Here is a 21,156-nt window from a genome sequence, read left to right on the forward strand (position 1 = left end):
GCTTTGCCCCAGGTGCAAAGCTATGTTTTCCTCTTCTGTGCTTGTGTATCTGGCTGTGTGCTGCTGGACTCCACAGAACCAGAGAATTCTCTGAGTTGGAAAGGACCCACGAGGATCATTGAGTCCGACTTATAAGTGAGTGGTCCATACAGGGATCAAAGCTATGACCTTGGCATTATCAGCATCATGTGCTGACCACTTATCTGTATCTTCAGGTAATCAAGTCTGTTTGGAAGAGTCTACTTTTGGGTACACCGTAAAATACTGGCAACCCTGAAGTTTGCCAATGATGTTATCAGGACAAGAGTTTGTCTATTTTAAGTGTTTGCCTATTTTAAGTGTTTTATATTAGCATGAACAGTGGGCCTATAATCAATATTACTGGACCTACCAAAGCTCACAATGCACCTAAATCAAAGACATCAGCCCTTCTTTTGGCCAGTCCTGTAGCTTTAAATAGTTAACATGACAGTGGGAGTGTGTCAAATCTAAAGATCTGTTTAAATTAGAATGTAGCTCAATACTTTGCCTTTTGGAAAGTAAATGTACTCAACTGTAATAACAGTAGTGAATTAAATTACCAAATGAATTTTAAACCCCAGAAGGATCAGTCTGAAAAACATTAAACTGTTTGCAGCAGCTCTACCCTGAAATATTTATTCCAAACACAGCCCCTGTGTCCCAGGCATAGAAAAAATCCCCTTTCTGCTTTGCTCAGCTTCCCAGCCCAGCCCAGCCCAGCCCCACATCCTATGTAAGTTCCCACAGTCTCTGTTAACCCAGGCTCTGTTGTTTGCACTTTGGGCTCTAGGCTCAAGCCACACCTACAGAGCTTCATCCCTTCCCAAGTCCTGCTCACAGGATGGTCCAGCTCAGCACATCCTTCCTAAACTGTGCCCAGCAGCTGCTCCTGCATCATCCCTGAGGGGATACCACAATATCATACTGTAAATGAGCAGCTGGTGAGGATACAGTCTGCATCCATAGGATAAGCAGAATTAAAAACAAAACAAAAAAATCTCATTTGGACTAAATTAATCCTGTAGTAATGAATTTCTAGCACTTTGTACTTGGTTGAGTCATGTCTGGGCATAGCAGGAATAAATCCCACTGAAAGGGAATTGCCTTGGTGTGCAGGCAGTATTTTACAACCCCAGGAGACATTACTTTCCAAGGAGAGAAACGCAGTCAGAGAAAAGGAAGGAAAAGCAGGCATAGAAGTATGCAAGTCTCGATTTTAGCCCCATTTACATTGATTTCAGCACAGTAATTCCACTGCAGAGGACACAAGAGTTTTCAGTTCAAAGTCGAAAGGATGGTAGAGAATAAAAATAAGGAAAGAGTAATATCTGAAGTTCTTCTACTCTCAGTCACACAGCAAAAATTCTTCTCCACAAATAATTGAGATTTATCTCCCAGCAATTCTCAATGGCCATATTGTAAGTCATGTAGGTATTTTATGACCCCAAAGCTGCAATAGCGTGCTCTGGCTGAGTGGCAGCATAGCTGTAACAATCAATATGCTTTTGCACACTTGCATCTTTGAGTGGGTTTGTATTGCAGACCAGCCTGAAATAAAAGCATAAATCTAATGGTCTGGCAGCCTGAAAAGTAGAGAAGTATGACAAAAAGTGCATTAATTTGTGCTGTGATGTGTAACTGATACCACTGTCATTTTGCTACAGTGACTTTGCTACAGTGCTACAGTGTAATTAGGCTCTGTTTTAAAACAGAGTGCAAAATACCTGGTGCTGGAGTTAAGATGATCATCTGAAAATCAAAAGGAAAAGACAACAGGTAGCACTGTAGAGCATATTGTGCAGAAGTAATTAATATATATCACACATTTGCAAAACCTATATACTCTGTTAGTCAGCCCTTTATTAGAGACACTATATTCAGACAAGTTGAACAATTCCTAAAACATATAAACCCCTAACACTACAAATACATCTTTCCAAAAGTTATGAAGTTCTATAAAACCACATAGGTTTCTGGTTTTCTTTCTTTTTGACATGATTGTTGCTGTATACTTAAAATTTATGAGTTCATAGATGAATCAAACCTTGACTGGAGATGATTCCTCTTCTAACTACATGTGCTTTACCACAAACATTGAAAACAATTACTTAGGAACAGTATTTTCTAGGAATTCTGAAAATATTTTAGTTATAATTATTGTCATTACAGAAAAGTCTGAAACATTTCCTTTAATCGTTCAACACATAGCTCCATAACTCCATACACTTGAAAACTATAATTTCGCTGTAAGTTTTCTTCTTACATATGTGTCTATATGTACATACACACACATATATACGCACTATTATAAAATGAGTGTCAAGAAAAGCAGGACCTTTACATTTCCACATTTTCTCTGTTTGCAATAGGAGTAAAATTTTAGACACCACCTGTGCCATCTACAAAAATTGAACCAGATTAACTTCAAATCCTCTTGACAGGCTCTGCTTTTCCCACTGTCATTTTTTCATTCTTACCAAAGTCTGTTTGCTCTAAGAGTATATTGTTAGCCCATACATTCAATTTTCATGCAACAAATCCTTCTCCTTTTTACACTGCCCTGAAATGACTAAGACTTGTGCCAGACCCAAAAACCAGGCTTGCACTGCTCAACTCCACCCTGCTGTGCACAAGAAAACCAGTTTGCAGCTGTGGTGTTGCTAAACCTAGTTATACATGTGAACATTAAATATTACTTATTTTTGTGTTCCTCCAGCAGCTCAAAAAGCAGCCTAAACCATGCAACATACAAGCAAGCCTTACAGGGCCTGGTTCTATTTATGGAATGGTAAAGTATCAGTAATTCCTCTGAGCTCCACTAATGGAGACATGCTAATTGCCACATCTAGATTGCCATCAACTCACAGCAGTGACGGGAGAGTTCAGAGTATTAAACATTTTAAAGGACTACCCCTTAAACAGAAACCTTCCCAAAGTCACAGTATCTCCTTACAATGCTCATTCTTTGAACTCAGAACAAAAACAAATGTACAAACAAACAAACCCAAAACACCAACCAAACAAAACCCCAGTTAACCATTTCAAAATTTTTTCTTGAATTTGCATTAGTGATTGAAGATCTGTTTCCTAATGGTTGGGAATAAAAGTCTGTCTTGAGAGCTAAAGTAACATAAGCCAAATTCTCCAGCACAGCTACCACAGAGGATATGTGCATGAGGTTGGTCATCATGAGGTTGGTGGCTTGGAAATGTCACTAGTGGTGGTGGAAATGCTGGGAGGGAGGGTAAGCATAAAAGAACATGGCTAGAGAAATCTGCAGAGCTCTGAACCCTCAAAGGGAAGCCTAAGGTGTGTACACTGAAATAAGTGCACCTGGAGAACAGCAAACACGTGGCTGGGTCCCCAGAAGTACTCATTAGCAGGAAAATTTCACAGTGAGCTGCAACTGTGTGACAGGAAAAAAATGGGCTTCTCTTTGGGGAAAGTGTTCTGGAGATAAGTTTTTAACATTCAAAAAATATGTTGGCCTCCCACAAGTGTTTTTGCTATAACAAGAACTAAAAAAATGGTAATTTGTTTTATTCTTCTTATAATATTAACTAATAGAGTGATTTAATTTATTATAAATGATGATGGATTATAAATAACAGATATTTCAGAGCATGAGATGCTTTGGGTGAAGAGATGCAGTATTTGCATCTAGAAGGTGTCTGCTATAATAATTTCTTCCTGGGTGAATCCTACAGCCTGAACTGACTTGATCAAGCCTATAGAAAGCAAAGTCCTACTCATCTGAACAGTGGCAGCAGCAGCAGCAGGCACCAAGTTTGGTAATTTTGCTTTATCCCTTTTTAAAATTCAGCCCTTCAAAATAAAAATGTAATTTTTATTTTCAGTTCTTGGCTCAAAAAAAAGCTCAGGGTGAGGGGAGTCAAATTCAGCTGGGAAAAAAGGGACCATGTAACTAGGGCCACTGCTTCCATTTAGTGGGATGGACAATAAGAATAAATAAGAATACAAAGAATACAAAAAACAGGATAAATCAACTATGCTACACATCTGGTACTACACCTTATTTTACTGTATTTGTTATCAAGATGACATGCAGTCTAGAACTTCATGGCAAACACACTGGCAAAAGCCATAAATCATGAGAATAACAAGGCTCGAAGGAACAAGGCTTACAAAGACAACCCCAAGGGTGACTTTCTTGGATACCAGCAAATAAATCCCTAAAGGCAAGGAGCTAAAGTACAGCAACCCTAGCAACCATACTAGCACCCGAATCGAGGTCTGGAAGAGCAAAGATGTGCAGTTCCACACTGTCCAGTTGTGGGACACAGTTGCAACAGAGTCAAAACTTGTAGGCCTGTAAAATTCCACCACGGGGGTTGAGTTCAGAGTCTGGGGACTTTCTCTTTGTACTTCCATGATTGTTATAACCAGGCAATTGGAAGAGGTGTGAGAAGGGCTGACCAAAGACGCCAGCCTTTTGGGAGTCAGCAGCAGTTCTGTTGGGTTGTCTGGCAGGCACTTCTTTCCCTTTCCCCCACAAGCTAAATTCAGAAGGATGTTGTTGTCATCAGGAAGACTACTAACCTCATCGTCTGGCAGGCACGTTTCAAACCTGCAGAAGGGGCACACTATGACTCCTTGTGGGGAATCACCGAAGTCTATGATCTTGCAAAGGCATTTGGCACACACTCTGTGACAACACTCCAGCACTTTTGGTTTTCTCTGCCGCAGGTTGTAGCGGTTGTAACAGATCTTGCACTCAAGCTCATCTGAGCTCTGCGTCTCCACGGACTCCTCTGGTAGTTGGGTGGTCATTTCTTCAGATAGTTTTCAGACTTGTGGAAAGAGAAGTCAAGGGATGAAGAGGTCACTCAGTCTTACTTTAGAACATTTTCCTATCACCCATCTCAAACAGAAAAAGAGGAGATGACATCATTGAAAAGCATCAGTAGACATCATCCATTTTCAGCTTCTGCTAGGGATTGTGCACGGCATGTCCTTTATTCTGAGCCAGGCATCCATCTGGAAAAGCCAAAGTGGAATTTTTATTGAAAGCAAAGGCAAAAACAGGAAAGAAAAGGGGAAGGGGAAAAGGGAAAGGGAGAGAGGAAACTGGCGAGGGAAAGCTTTAGCAAATGAAATACACAATCCTACTTTTTATAAGCTGAGCTTTCTTTGCTAAAACTACCTCTAAGGTAGCTTTTTTCTGTGGCATACCAGGCCTATGTAACAGTCATGCTGATGAAACTTAGCATCATGCTGCATATATTTGTTTTAGAGTTGAAGCTCTGAGTGGCTTAGCCCATGAAATTCTCAGCAGAAGCTGCAATCTAATCACTGATCTATGACCATTTATTTAAGCTCTGGTTTCCCAAGGAAATGAGACTTGACACCTGGAGCTTTTGGTCTTTCCTGGTAACTTGTGAACCTGCTGTCCAGTTTCCAACAAATCAGCAGAGGGGCTGTAGTACTGAAGACAATTAAGTTGCTAAAAAGAAATGAACACTGGCAGCTGGGTAGAGGAGAAATGTTTATAATAAATAAATATTATCCATTTATCCTGGAGGGCAATGGGTGGTCAGCACACCCCAACCTCTGCTCTGATGGTAGCTCAGCCTGAGACGAGGGCAACCCAGGGGGAAGCTGGTGAAATAAAAAAGTTTGGGGAAGTGGAATGAGTATAAAAGAGGTCCAGGATTATTGCAAAGAGTTATGTGGGGACCTAGGTAAAATCTGTTTTGTTAATTTTTCTGTTTGTGGAGCAGCACATTTCCTTTTCTCTGCCCAGCTGCTATACATACTACTACAAAAATAAGTGTTCTTTAGCTTGCAGCAAATGTCTCCTTCAGTATGTGGCTGCTGGGGTGAAGACTTATGTGTCTTCCAAGGGCATTCACCAGATGCTCTGGTTTTCAAGGATGTCACAGCTGTTTCACACCTCAGCTAAGGAGAGGTCTGTGACACGCTTGCCCTGCTGCACTGCCAGTCTGCATAGTGGTTTTGCCACCAGACACATCTGCCTCACTTAAACAAATGTCATATTTTGTAACATGACTTCAGGAAACTGTGCATGTACTATAAACACAGCATTAACCAGGAGTATGTGCTCTGGGGATCAATAATCACCAGCATTTACAAAACCAGCTTTTATCTGCTAGAAGATAAAACACTTCTTCCAGATTCAGGCACATGCTTGCTCACAGAAATGAGGGCAGAACTGCATTGTGCAGGTTTTCAAATTCATGCCTTCATTGCTAGAGTAGCAAGGAATTGGCCACAGTCAAATGATGGGCAAAGTCAGCACTTCTGTCCAGCTGCCTCTCACATTATCAATAAGTATCAGGCACACTGATTATGAAAAAGTGGCCTATTTCAAGAAACTTATTTCTTGACTGTTTGTTTTAATAAACATGTGATTTCTTTCCCCTTCCATTGGGAAGTTATTACTCACTCCTAGCATTCAGATTTTTGTTCTTTTTTTGAGGACATGGCAGGAAGCAACTCTTTTAAGCAATGTACTCCTTCAGTCAATACACTTTACCTGCCAACCATCAGTGAAGTCTCTTTCATGGGCTTCTTGTTGTTGCTGTGCTTTAACTATTTTCCATTTCTCCATATCCAGCAGAAGATGGAGAAATATGAGAGAGGTGGATATATAACTTCTACAAGCAACATAGTTTGTAAAACTCACCTCCAGGATTTTAAAACAAAGATGCAAACATCAGACAATGCAGTAAAGGAAAAAAACATGACAACATAGTGAAAAAACATGTACATATTTCTCTAAGAATTGCTATAGATGTGGCTCCCTTCTCATTCAATTGCTTCAATAACTCTTTTCCTGCCTCTTCCAATGTATGTCTTTAGCGCTCTAAAGGTTTTCATCTCTGTCTTACTGTTGTTTTTATTATTTGTACTGTGGATACATTTGTGGCATGTTGCATCAGGCAAAGCAAACTTAAGACTATCCACAATTTTCAAAGTGTACAAGCTATACATCTTCTAAGACACAAAAAGGACATCTTTTACAGAACTTACAATTTATCCTTTATCCTTTGTTACACTGTGTGCTTCCTTATTAATTTCTACTACTCTTATTTCATTCCAAATACCATCTTCTAGATGCCTTTTAGGTTGATACAAATGTCATGAGATGCTAACCATCCAAAGGATGAAAAAACCACAAAATGGACCAAAGACAGTGAAATGCCAGCCTACAGGAAGGCAAAGAACTGCTGTAAAATTAAGAAGCCAAACAAAAAAGCGATGGTTTTAGGCTTTCACATCTCGGGGATCATTTACCTTCTGTACCTGAGGTGAATTAGGATTACTAACAAGATACTGTTAATAATCTGCTGGCAAATGTTGTCCTACAGCATAGAACTAGATTCCTAATTAACCATAAATCTTCCAAAATATGTGTCTGCTTCTCATGGAAAATTAAGACCTTTCTCTGAAAACTTCTGACTTGAAAAACCTTGATATTTTAGTGTTTATCCTTCTAATTAATATTTCCAGGCTTTTTACAAAATCCAACCCACTTTCCAACCAATTCTGTTCAGACATGGATCACGTGTCCCTGAACCAGTTTTCGAACTGAATGTGTTTTTCTGATTTTACCACCTTTGAATGCCAAAATTTGACATTAATACAAGGAATAACAAATCTATGGGACTAGCAATGTCCCAGTTGCAAAACTGGGATTATTAGCTCAATTTCCAAAGCACAGTGATCCTCCTATTGTAGTTTGTGTCATGAGCTGGTCTACAATTTTTTTTCAAACTCTTTTTTTAATATAATGCACTGTACAATAAAGGGCGACTTTCATCATCTTTCTCACTTCACAGTGCCTAAAAAAAATGTTCATCTGTAATAAAACATTATTGATTGCTTTTTCTTCAGTTAACTTTAGATGTTGGATTTCTCCTTACATGTTTTAGTGTGAATGCTGTTCATTACTCCTCTTTATTTATACATCTTTTCCTTTGAAAATTAAAATTTAATCACTAGTCCCTATTAATGCCTCTCATGCATTTTTTACCCTCTCAGTTCTATGGTAGTTTTAGATGCTTCCTCCCTCATTTTTGCTTTCCTGATTTGTTATGGAAATTTTTCCTTCTCAATAACCACTTTCCTACTAGTTTTTTTTCTCCCTTGGGAACTGCCACCTTTTTGGGTTTAATTAATGCTGTCCTTCTATTATATAGTACATCACATGCACTGTAAAGTTCTCTGGTTGGGGTTTTATTAAAAATATATGGAAACTGAGGCTTTTAAAGAAATTTGGATTCAAATTATTCCTCTTTCTTGAGAAAATGAAGAATTTCTTGAGAAATATGGCCAGCTACTCCTTCAAGCAAATTCTACTCAATATCAACGATTTTCTAGCTGGACTTTTGCATGCTTCCCAGATGAGTATTTGCTGGAATCAGGCAGAATAAGGAATTAAAGAAAGCAAGAGATTAACTACTGCTCCTCTGAATCCTGCTCCCTCACCAAAAATGTCACAATTCACATACTTCTACTTGTTAAGTGTTAAAAGCAATATTATGCGGGAGAAAAAAAGATCTTATCTATATGTTCATGTTTCATCTTCCTCTTTGAGACACTTTTTAAATGATGTCACAACAAGGTATGTCCCTATTATGTGCTCCATTCATATTTGGGCTGTTTTAAATATTGAGCTGTAACCTGCATGTTCTTTCTGACCTTGAAATCCAAGGGCAGTCATGATGAATCTAACTCTTTCACAAGTATGAAATTTGTAGTGCCTGGAAGATCAAAGTGAAGTCCTATGTCTAATTTTAAAGCACTGTATTTTTATCAATTCTGGTATTTGCCATGATTTTAAACTGCTACTTATGTTCAGTTTTTCACCTGAACCTGGACTTGTCTGCTTGTTTGATACCAAGAGACACAAGTTATAACTAGGGAAATTACAGATTAGGAAAAAAAAATAGTACACCAGGTATTCAAGCACTGAACACATGTCAAGACAAATGTAAATGCAATCTGCAACCTTACAGGTATCCTTGTCTGGATCCAACTCTGGTCAGGCCACTCTGCTTTGGAACTGAGCCCTGCTTTCAGCAAAGGGAACTGGATTTTCCTGGAGATTCTTTCTAAAACAAATTATTCTATGATTCAATGTTTTGCTATCTTGAACTCATTTCTATGTGATCTGTTTGAAAAGCTTTATCTCTTACTGAATAAAGAATCAGTCTGACAATTGTTTATGTAGATAAACAGCTCTCTAGATAATAATTCTTTCATTTAACATATGAATTAATTTTTACAAAACCTAGAGTCCTTCTGCTATCCTGCCTTCCACAGAATCTATCTGATGGGATCAACACAATGCAATTGCAGAACATTTCATTCCCGTGAGTATTATGTAGCACACAGCAGCTTTCTGAACAAAATACAAACTACTAGACACATCCAATGATGACAATATCCACCGCAATTTATTCAAGAACAAGCACATCTGTTATCCTATGACAAGCACTTGCCTTTTGTAAGAGTCCTGACTAGGCACTGTAGGAGTGAATCCATCATTCCTGTTGCTGCTCGACCTCTGAAACTCCCTCCTTCCATCCCAGTGCCACTTGTCCTGTACCTTATGTATGAACTCCTCTACTTGAAACTTTTATTAAAAAGGGAGAAAAGCTGAAGGCAGAGAGGCATCTTCTGGATGGTAGAGGACACAAGCAGTGCTCCACGTGACTGCTGGAGGGCAGACCCAGAATCAGGGGGGATAACCTCCATTGAGGGATAGAGGAGGTGACCCACAGGACCAGACTGAATCAATAAAAGCAAGCTCTTAGGTATGACCCCACACATGGCCAGACAGAGTGCAGTGGATGATCAGCCCAAACAGGACACTGGTCATTGATTGGTTTTGTACTAAACACTGCTCTGGAGCTGCAGACTTTCTTCCCAGGCATGGAAAGAGAGTTGAATGGGCTGTGCAACATGTTATAGCTCTTCTTTGCACTCATCTATCAAACACTGTGTAGACAAAGTGTTCTTATGAGAGGCCTGAAGCAATTACTTGTAGATGAAACTCTCAATATTGGAGCTCAGTCATGCTGACAGGGCAAAGTAGATGGGAAACTTGTGCCACTCTTCCCTAATGGAAGAACATCTTTGCCCAGTTCATCAAACCAACCTTTTAACATTAATCTCTCGCACTTTTTTTTTTTCTATGAATGGAATTTGCCAATATTTCACATATAACCTAAAACGAATATATGAATTCAGCAACTTCCATAAGATATCATCCATGTACCTATTCAACATGTGATATTTTTCAATGGTTTTAGAAGTTGCCTTTAGCTACAAGCTGAACATATTTAGGAAAGAAGTAAAAAAATATAGGTAGATAAATAAATACAGAGAAACTTACTTTCCACGAGAAAGAAGTTCTTGCAAAGGTTCACTTGCAGGGAGCACACGAAATTACTTTTCTTCTCCACATGGGCAAAAACTGGTAGAAAGGAGGGAAACAAAATTAGTAGAGCAGGAATACAGCTGGGAGACTTTTTAGTCTATTTCTCGGAAAGAAAGGAAGGAGTCCAACTTGTTTAGTTTGGATAGAAATAGCCATATGTTGAGATTTCTGTTAAGAGAAATATATTGGGTAAGTCTCATTTACTAAAATTATTTCTGTAACATAATCCAGTTATCTTTACAGATCTGTTGTTGATTTTAAGCCTCTTTCAATATTATGTGCTAAACACTCTGAAGTGCTATCTCTTCTAGCAACCACATATTCACAAATGTTAGCAATCCACTAAAAAAACCCAACCTAAAGGCAGAGCATCGGAAGAGATCAAGCGTACTCTGAAAGAAGAGTTGTAAAAACATATTGAAATACTTCCCTTCACAAATGTCACAGAACCTCTTTGATAATTTCTGCTTTTCCAAACACAGTGCAGTCTCTTCGCCAGCACACACCAGAAAGCAACCATCTCCTGTGGCCCACTGCATTCATGTTGGAGGAGCTTTGCTGCATTCTGACTCAGCAGGAAATGACCATCACACTAGATTTTTCCAGCTTGTCCTAAGCACAATGAAAAAAAAACCCACCCCAAACTGCTTTACTAATCTGACATTTGAATAGAACCCGTTCAAAGTGCCTGCAGCTATCACATGTTCAACCTGTTTCATGCCACATTTCTGCTAACAGTGGATGGGTTTTAACAATGGGCATTTCCCTGTCAACTCAAATCAATACAAGACCTTGCACAAGAGTTACAGAATGTGATGTACTGATCCATGCTTGGCTTATGGTGAGCTGTGTAAACTGCTATGAAAAATGCCTCCATTCTTTTCACAAAAAAAACTTAGTTTTCAACTGTATAGGTAATGAGGTTATTCCTCCAATAACTATGTGTGACAGAGAAACCCCACAACATATACAGCAAAAAGTTGTGTATTATTGACTGCTGAGACTAATATAAAAGAGAAGCATTCCTATCAGAAGTTGTTGTTACAATATTTAGAGTCTTTGCTCGATCTCTCTAAATCCTCTACAATAATGTCACAAAAATGCAAAACAAAGAAAATTATCGTTTTTCATATTTGAAGTGGAATTCATGGATCTCTAATTATTTAGTATGAGATGTCATGTAATTTTAATGCGCCATCTCATACTAAAAAGACTCCAAACAAACAGTCTTTATTATTATTATTATTCCTCCTCCCCATCTTGTTAAGTAAGCAGGGAGAATTTAATGTAACAAGGTTCACTTAATTCAGTGCTCAACACAAGCTCTCAGGGTACTTTTTATGTCCTCTGCCTGTACATATTCAATATCATCAGACTCCATTTCCTATTAACAGTATAAATTGAAAAAGATTTTTGCTATTCCAATAACTCACACTATGTGTCAGGTAGTAGTGGAAAATTGTATGAATACATAGTAACTCCCTTACTGAAGACCTACTATTCTCAATTGCTGATTTTCTAGCTACAGGCTACTACAGTAGCCTGTATGAATCCAGCAACAGTGGTATAGAAAAAAAATGTTTTATTATTTAGGCTTGTAGGCAAAAACAAAATCTCTTCCAATATTTCTTAAGAAGAAATTTTCCCTCATATAGAATTCATGAGCTATTTATATAGCAGTATGCCAAGTGACTACTCAATGTGACATACGGTTGTGGGTTGCTTTGTAGCTGTTTAAGAATAAAACTAATAAAGGACAAAGGATTGGAGCTTTTATTAGCAGTCTTGATTTAAACTGGCTTAATTAGATTAAATTGATAAGTAAAAAGAGATAGCTTGAAATTTGTATCTAAAATGGTAACACAATTTTGGAAATATGCTAGTTAAACAGAATTAATTCCTTTAAAATTATTTTTAATTCTCTCACAACCTGCTTACTAGGTCTGTTTAGGCATTTTCTCTTGCAGTTTTCTCACTGTCAATGGCTTTTCCTTTATGACTCTGAAACCAGTAAGCGATCTACTTCAGCTGATATATATTTCACAACAGAACTCATGACCTTATTACTACTTCAGGGAAAGGCTAGACATTCTCCTCTTTGGTAATAGGGGTGGTTTTTGGTAGCTTTATCAAATAAGATAGAGTTCTGCTTCTCTGCTTTAGTGCTTGTGCCCTTTAGGAGCTCTTCTGAAAGTTGAATAGACTGTAGGATATTGGTTCCAGAATATGACTTGAAAAGATACAAAATTATAAATAAATAAAAAGCTTCCCAGTATTTCTTAATATAGGCATAAATATTTAATCATATGGCCTACCGATATGTCTCGCATTTGTCTTTATATTAGACACTATTAAAAGCCAATACAATTTTGTAATAGGTTTCAGAACACATGCTGAGAGCACCATGGAATTTTACATCCTTGCTCTCCTTGCTACTGTATGCTTGAATATAAGTAATTAAAATAAGTCCAGAAATACATGAAAATAACTTCTGCTTTTTAAATAAAATTACTTCTAATAGAAGATATTAAGTGACATACTCAAAATGTAACATGCCCAAAATATAACAGAATTCATTCTCTTTGGACATATTTTCTATGTAATATAATTTGGGAGAGACCAGGTGAGACAAAATGACAGAAAATTTATCTTGATTACATAATTCAGTGAGAAATTCCTCTTCACACAGGGGAATAATTTTAATGCATTACAATAAGTTCCAATTAACTTTCAAAATAAGATTTATTAGAAAAAAAGTGTGGCATTAGCTTTGTCCTGATGGAGCTGAAAACAATCCCAGAATAGGCTAGAAAATAAGCTGTACTTCTTGCTTTTTCTACTACCATTAAGAAAAATCCACCAGATACAAGTATGTTTAGCTTAGTATATTCTGTTTCAGACATTTTTGAGGATATGGCTATATACAAAGATTTTATTATATTGCCTATTTTATGTCGATAATGCAAACAGAAAATAAAAAGGGTGGACATTATACAGGGCAGTACTGATACTGGATTTATGTATTCTTTACACAAATTTGCCATCAAGGTTTTCTTCGTTAACTACTGCTCAGAATTTGCATCTTACCCTGTGCAAAACAGAAATGGCAAAAAACAACTGCAGTTACTTCAGTCACAGAATATTTGAAAATTCTACTTCAAAATAATCCAAATCCAATACAGATGTCCACTTATAAACAACGTCTTCAGACCTGGTCTTCTATCACCATGTCCTTTTTGAAACACTGGTAACTAAAGTCTGATCCAGCTGATGCTGCAAATAGTCCCAATAGCTTGAAAAGAGAGGGGTCTGGGCAAACACTCTAACCTGGATTCAGTAAAGTGCAATTTAAGTATTTAATTTAGTTCTCCTAAAGCACACACCTAAAAATAGTTATTTCTGGGATAAAGATTATTCTTATTTTAGCAATGCAGCAAAGTTGGCATATAACCCCTCCTCAACTGGCATTATCATATCTATAATTATTAACATCATTATCCTCACTAGTATTCCAATATAACTAAGAATTGTTTATTTTAATCCTGTAGATGTATTTTTAAAAAGAGCAAACACAAAACTCTCAGATGCTATAAAAGTTATGGTATCGGTAGATGTAGTTGACATGCAGTAAAGTTGTATGTCTTCAACTGCATTCATGGGAAATGAACAATCCTAACAGACAAGTGCCAGTGAGGAGACATTAACAGCAACATGTACTGTCCTCTTACAATAGGTTTGTAGAAAAATTCTGTTTGGCCTGATTTATACATAATATGCAAAGAACAGTTACTGCACATACACCCACCGTTCTCCATGCAGGTACGCAAAACAAAATTGCAGGCCTTGAAAAAGCAGATGGAAGGAGTGAAATTAATTTGTGTCAGATGATACGCAGAGCTTTTATTCTATTCCTTTAAGGAACACAGGAATCATGTGAAACAAAAGCAGCTTCTAAGTATTAGCCTGGAAGTATCTTTGTAGCTACTGGGAATGATCTGGGACTACCAGAGATCCATAAATTGCTGCACCACCAATGTCAGAATAGCCAGAGTGTTCTGCTGGTGACACTTGATTAACTCAGATCAATGCTTATAAAGTAATTAAATTTCAGGGGGACTGATACTAACTGCTCAGCTTTAGCACGTTATTTAGTAGTGAAATGTGGTGGTTTTTTTATGCATTCTGAACTCTCAGTGAAAGAGTTGAAGTGCTACTAGATGAAATATTTCAAGTAAAGGGCAGAATCCTTATGGGTTGAGAGTCTATATGCAGTACCCTTTGGACTGGGTGAGAGGAGCAGAAGAAAACTGCAATTTATTCATAGGATGTATCAGAATCCAGTTAAGATTGCAGTGTATCTCCCATCCCTGTTTTCTGATAGAAATATACTGCCACAGCAGCAGATAATCCAATCAGGTCTAAATCGGATCAATATGAACCTGCAAAAAATCGAAAAATCTGCACTTAGGAAATGTGTTTCAGCAAGTGCTGCATAATTCTATTCTGGAACAAGGGCAGCCTGGACTTTACAAATTTTCTATCATTCAAAAGAGTTACACTGGTTAAGTCTCACAAACTCAATGAAGGGTATGAAACTGTCTTTTCTTTGACCAGAGCGACAGCATTTTGATGTCATCTGCAACGAAAGTGGTTGAAAGGTTAAACGAAATGTGAATGTTTGAAGTCTGCCAGTCAAGCATATTCAAAATACAAAATGCATGAGAGGAAAGCATCGCTTCGGACATTTTGGAAGTAATCAAGGCATATTCAGAAACACAGCTTGTATATTAAACTAATTAGAAAAGAAACCCCCAACCAACACACAAAACTGAGAGAAACTACATAAAATTTAATTCTAAAGGTTTCAAAAGCAACACAGTCCATAGAGAGCTATTGCACTTTCCTAGTAACCTATAAATTTAGTTTAGTGTAAATTAATAACTGAGACCAGGTATTGCTATTTTCTTAACTTAATCAATGGGATTTTAGTTTTAAGTGTTTTGCAACATGTACTACAAGATTAGAAAAAAGAACACTAACAGGTTATGAATGTCACTTGTTGTAATAAAAATCCCAACATCAGCACAGCAGCTCTTCAGCAAGTATTCCCAAGGATATTAGGTTTTCTATACAATATCACAAATGAGCAGCTTGGCTAAGGCTTATGGACTAAAGTAGGAAATTAAAAATATTTCTTGCCTTTCCACTGAGTAAGAAAATAATTTTTTGGTAGAACAGAAACATAACCAAGAACATTTTAAAATACCAGATGTTTTAAATGACAGTTTTCTTTAAACTATTTAAAATAATGAATCTCCTCTGCTCTGCTTTCACTTAAGCAAGTGAATACGAGGCTTCTGAATATTCTGCTGTGTTAGTCTCTTTTCAAAAATGTGATACTAGAAAGATGTGCTAGGAAGTGAACTAATTAACTAGACATTAGGGGATAACACATATTTCACTGTTTTTCATTTTCGGTATGCCGAATGCATAGAATCTGCAAAGACTGAAGATCTAGGAAAAAAATCCTATATAGAGGTATTCTCTATTCAAAAGCTAAGAAGCTTTAGCCTTTATTTATACCATTACTTTTTCATGGAAAGCTCCATGTTTGAAGCACCAAGATTGCACACTGCTGTTTGTTAGCCTACTAAACCAAAGTTTATGAAAGTTAACAACTGTTGCACTAATAATGCGAAAGGCAGCATTCACTGTGAATCTGACTTTCTCACATCTCTGCAAACACCAACCACATAATTTGCAGCAAGTTGAAATATACCTTTTCCCTTGGGCTTGGTTTCTTGACAGAAAGAATTCTCCGTGAAATTGATTAAAATCCAATTCTGCTCCAGAGTCAAATGATTACAATATTACTTGAGAGCATCTGAGCTCATATTTGTCCTTCTCTGCTTCTGCAGGACTCTTTCAGAAAGTGCACCCAAAGAAAGTGCACCCTGAGGGGCATTTCTCAGTAATTGTGGTGGATATATTTTGCAACAGCGAGTACATCTACACTTTAAACTGCAGCGCAGTGTTGATATAACTGAGCTGGATTCATACTGGAGCCAACCTAGCTATAATAACACGTAGCTCTGGATGAGCTAAGTTAATCTGGCTTGTAGGAGAATCAGCCAACCATATGTACCATTTCCACTCTATCATCCTGTGCTAATATGCTGAGCTTTGTCTACAACCTGTGCCAATATATCTTGCCTATCTGTAAGCATCACCGTAGAGTGTAAAGCTACAGAAGACTGCACTTTGAAATATGATAGGAGATACCCTAAAAGACAGCAAAAGTTGTACCTTCCACTTTTAGATACGTCTGTTTGAACTGGATATCTGAGGATTAGTAACCATGGAAAATGGAGACTTTCATCTCCACTTACTAAAACGTTTATGCAAATGTTGCTATTCACACAATGTCTGTCACTGCTCCTCCATACAGATGCCTTCCAAAGTTTTTTCCTGCCCATAAACACCTTCCGTGTTTGAAGTGACAAGGCTTGCAGTAGAAGGCTTGAGAAACTTGAATTTTCATTATTTTTCTCCTGAGACACTCCTGTTTCTGAGTGGGCTTCACAGAACACTTCACAGGACAGATAACAAGACAGAGGTGGACTGAGGGAGAAGCAGATGCTTCAATTGTGAATTTTATGTTTAGTAGATTCACTAGACAGCCCTAATACCCATTTTGTCTTGTTAATGAAGCATTCCTTAGCCACAGCAAAAGGTGATAATATATCACGCTGCCTATGCCCAAATCTCTAGCTTTCAATGATCCCACTGAATTGCATAAAATCAAAAGCTCTGCACAGCATTTTCAGAGATGCATTTTTGGTATTGTAAGCAATAAAAGCATTCTCTTCTTTTTGGTCAGAGTGGTCACAAGTCTTTTGATAGGAAAAATGACAACATGGCATACGCATAATCCTTTAGACTAAGATCCTCTTGGGTAAATCAAGAGTGATTCAACCAAACAAGAGGCAACGCTTACAAATATGTCAACAAATCACATTGGCTTGCCTTAAAAATCCCTTTGTTTGAGAAAAAAGGTCGTTTTCCTCTTGCTTTCCTTGTGGTAGCCTGTAGCTGTAAAGATGTGTTAAGAAAAACTTGAGGGATTTGTTTGTCAAAACTTGTCACTGAGTTTAGCTTGTAAAATGACAGCACGAATTAAATCTTGGATGTAAACACTTTCTTAGGATGCACATGCAGGCCTTTCTCAGGCAAAATGCTTATTTATTTGGGTAACAGGGAGAAAGCTGGTAGAATCAAACTACTACTGTACGCTTTTCTTGATTGCTATTTCATAGGATACCTTTTTGACATTTCTAACATTTGTTACTGCCTCATTTATTCAGTTCCTAAATCTGTAATCCCTGCTAAGGCAAAAGTCATACTGAATTGACTAGAAAACTGACACAAACAACCATTTATTTCTCCTTGGCTCTGCTACTGAAAAAGAAAATAAATTGAATTGTCACATTATTAAATCTTGGAAACAACTGTGCTTCATAATATATAACTGCAACCAGGGAACATCACCAGTAAACAACTATGATGGCATCTAGTCATTCATAAAAACCACAGGATACTGTTCCCTTCCCCAAAAAGATAAAGTTCTTTTAATACACTGGGTTGCGCAGAAAGGAGCAGACAAGATCTCAAGGACACTGTTTATGAATACACGAATTGTGGCAGCCCCATTGGCAGGATATCAAGTCTGAAGGACTCACTGATCGAACATTATGTGAATGAAGTATTTGATACACTCACACAGACTCAGTATCACACCCAAATGAGACACTGCAGCCTTAGATGTGTCTCATATTCTGTGAACACACCAGGTGGAACCACAGGCTTATTACACCAGTGCTTATGAAAGAACTTGAGATGCCTCTCACCATCCATAGCAATCCTTAACCATTTCACAGGGTAAGATTTTAACTCAGCTAGTCAAGGGAAACAAACTAAAGCACTATGCATTATAATTGTCTTTAAAGCCTACAAGGCATCTTACAGCAACACCTTAATAACCACATCATTAAGCACAAGATCTAAATGGAGCAAAAAAGGACCTTCAAAGTAAATGCTCTCTATCTTTTCTCTCTTGCTTATACTTGTGCAAAGACATTGGGCTCAATCCCTTTGTGATACTGATGTTGCCTGAGTGCAACTGATCACAGAATACGATTTATAAGATTGTTACCTGGGAGTCCTTACAGAGGAGAGCTGTGAATCAGAGAAAAGAGAGTAGCGGTATGATGAACTGGAAAGACTTTGCTGTAGGGAGTGGACAGAGAGAGCTAAGTGCAAGTGAAGAAAATTTAATTTTAAATTAGCATGCTAAGGAAACACAGCAGGAAGTGTGTACAGGGGGAGAAGGACTGAGTGGAATAAAACCAAGTTTGGTACACAAGGTGAATTTGTGGGGGATTTCAAAGAAGCAGAATTATACACTTCAGGAAGATGACCAAAAAGAGGTATAAGGAGCTTAGGTAAGAGGAAGGGAAGTGATGGAAGCGTCAAGTCAGCTGGGAAAGTGTAGGTTACAAGGCATATGTTACAAGTGACAGGAATCAAATTAAGGAAGTATTAAGGCACAGACAGAGGTGGGAGGTAAGGAAAATGTGTGTTATACAGGAATAGACGATACGAAAATTTGGTAGTAATCTGAATATGAAAAGAAATGGAGTAATGAAATATACCTTCTGTTGCCCACCACACTGATGAGAATGAATGGGATAAATAATAATAGAATGATAGAACACAGAAGTATTTGGGATCAAAATGTAGCACTCATTTTGATACTGAAAACACCAGCAAAATAGCTACAGTGAAATAGCAAAGTTCAGGAGAAAGCTGTTTTATTTAGTTGTAAATTTACTTCTTGAATTGTCAGACCACCACCATGACAAACGGCTTGGTTCATTTAACAGAGAATTCTGCTAAGGGTAAAGGCTGGTGGGGCTCACAGCAGATCCTTCAGTGTTTTTAAAGGAATTGTATTTTATCAGACAAGTAGTAAACCTAAAGCACAACTCCCGTGCTAAAGTTGACAGATGTGCATGATTTTGAGTAACATGCCTTCATTCTGTATGTCCAGCAACATTGCAGCAGAGTTGAATGAGAGAGATTACTTATGGCTCCAGCCTCATACAATCAGCTTAGCACCATAAAGAATGCGACAAGATGAGGTCTGCAAATTGGATAGTTCAGTCTGGGCTCTGTATTTTTTTTTAAAGTGGATACATAATCCTCATTGTTTGTGATTGATCCTGTCTCAGCCAACAACTGAGATGACATTTCAATCCCAGGTCTCTGAAGTTCAGAGGTTTACAGCCTTCTGATCAGAAAGATACACTGAATGAAATTTTTTCAAGTTAAAGATTATTTAAAACTAACTTTTATGCTCAGAAATGCCCTTTTTATTGTACCTAGGTGATTTAAAATAATTTTTAAAAAAGAAAACATGGGTAGTTCAAAAAAATGAAGATAAAAGCACAAGATTTAAGAAACTACCATGAACCTATACAAAACTAATCTTATCACCTGTGCAGTGAAGTTCATGGAACTTACTCCTGCTTTCAAGTGACAGAATTACAGAACAATTTATATTGGACGGATCCTCTGGAATTCAACTGGTTTAAACCTCACATCTTGAAAAGTCTAGAAGACAATACTGCAGCCCTGTGTACCAAGAAGTTAGAAGAGCTTAAGGTGAGATCTTGCAGAATGGGAGGGTGCTGATGGTACACCAATCCATGCACTCACAAGCACTGAGACACAGACAACCAAAAGTCTGTTCAGCACTAATGATGGAGATACAATCCTTGCAATGGTGAACTGGACATGCCTCATCCATTTCTTTTTAGGTTGGCAAACACGTGCTGCTCCTGGATGTGCATTTCTGTTGTCTTCAGGCAAGAGCAAACAATCTATTCTTCCCACCCACTTCTGTGAGTCATCAGGCTTTACTCACTGACCTGTCTCCTGAAGTGGGTGTCCTTAGAAGGTCAAGTAGATGTTCCCTGTTATCTTGATGACCTCATCTGAGTGCCATTCTCAGGGTCCTTCTCGCATGGTTACTTTGGTGCTTCTACACCCATTCGATCCCATTCTCACCCAGGTGCCCACTACAGTTCCCAACAAAAGTAGAGACAGGTCTGAAGGGCCTTGTCCATTTGAGCATTATGAACCCTCTCCATGCTGGAGGGCTCATAAAACCCCCGGGCGGTGATTCACAGCAAGGAATGTGCTTTTATTTCAACTGCACTATCAAATAAAGATAAAAATGTATATATATTAACAGGAACATTCACATTTCCAGGTATTTTTCTTTATAATGTATTACATCTTTGACTATTCTGATTTTCAAAAGCAGGTCTAACACGCAGTGCATTTTCCAGCAAGTGTTACAAAGGAGGGAGTGCATTGCTTTACACACTATGCTTCCATACTTATAAATCCATTACTATATATTCAGGAAAATGCATAAATAAAAGCTGAAATTGCAGTTTTCACAGTGAAAATGAGCGCTAGTATTTCTTCATAAAAGAAATCACAGATAGAATATTGTTGTTAGTGACTGTTGTTCAACTGGAATAAAAACACTGCCTTTCTGAAAATGCAGAAAAAAAGAAGTGGAAATTGAAGGCCAGTTGGATGGGGCTTTGAACAACTTGGTCTAGTGGACAATGTCC

At 37.8% G+C, this 21,156-nt stretch overlaps 1 protein-coding gene across 2 annotated transcripts in view; it reads right to left on the bottom strand.

Moving 5' to 3' along the window:
• Window positions 1-1,861: 1,861 nt before the first annotated feature.
• Window positions 1,862-21,156, bottom strand: part of RNF182 (ring finger protein 182) — a 29,042-nt gene continuing 9,747 nt past the window's right edge. For both annotated transcript variants that reach the window (XM_033072397.2, XM_033072408.2), the window contains 2 exons: window positions 10,406-10,486; window positions 1,862-5,019 (listed from right to left, as the gene is read on the bottom strand). In XM_033072397.2, coding sequence (XP_032928288.1) covers window positions 4,075-4,812 — 738 coding nt within the window. In that variant the 5' untranslated portion in view covers window positions 4,813-5,019; window positions 10,406-10,486 and the 3' untranslated portion in view covers window positions 1,862-4,074. The remainder of the gene's footprint in view (window positions 5,020-10,405; window positions 10,487-21,156) is intronic.

Source organism: Catharus ustulatus, chromosome 1 (genome assembly GCF_009819885.2).
Source record: "Catharus ustulatus isolate bCatUst1 chromosome 1, bCatUst1.pri.v2, whole genome shotgun sequence".
Taxonomy (NCBI): domain Eukaryota; kingdom Metazoa; phylum Chordata; class Aves; order Passeriformes; family Turdidae; genus Catharus; species Catharus ustulatus.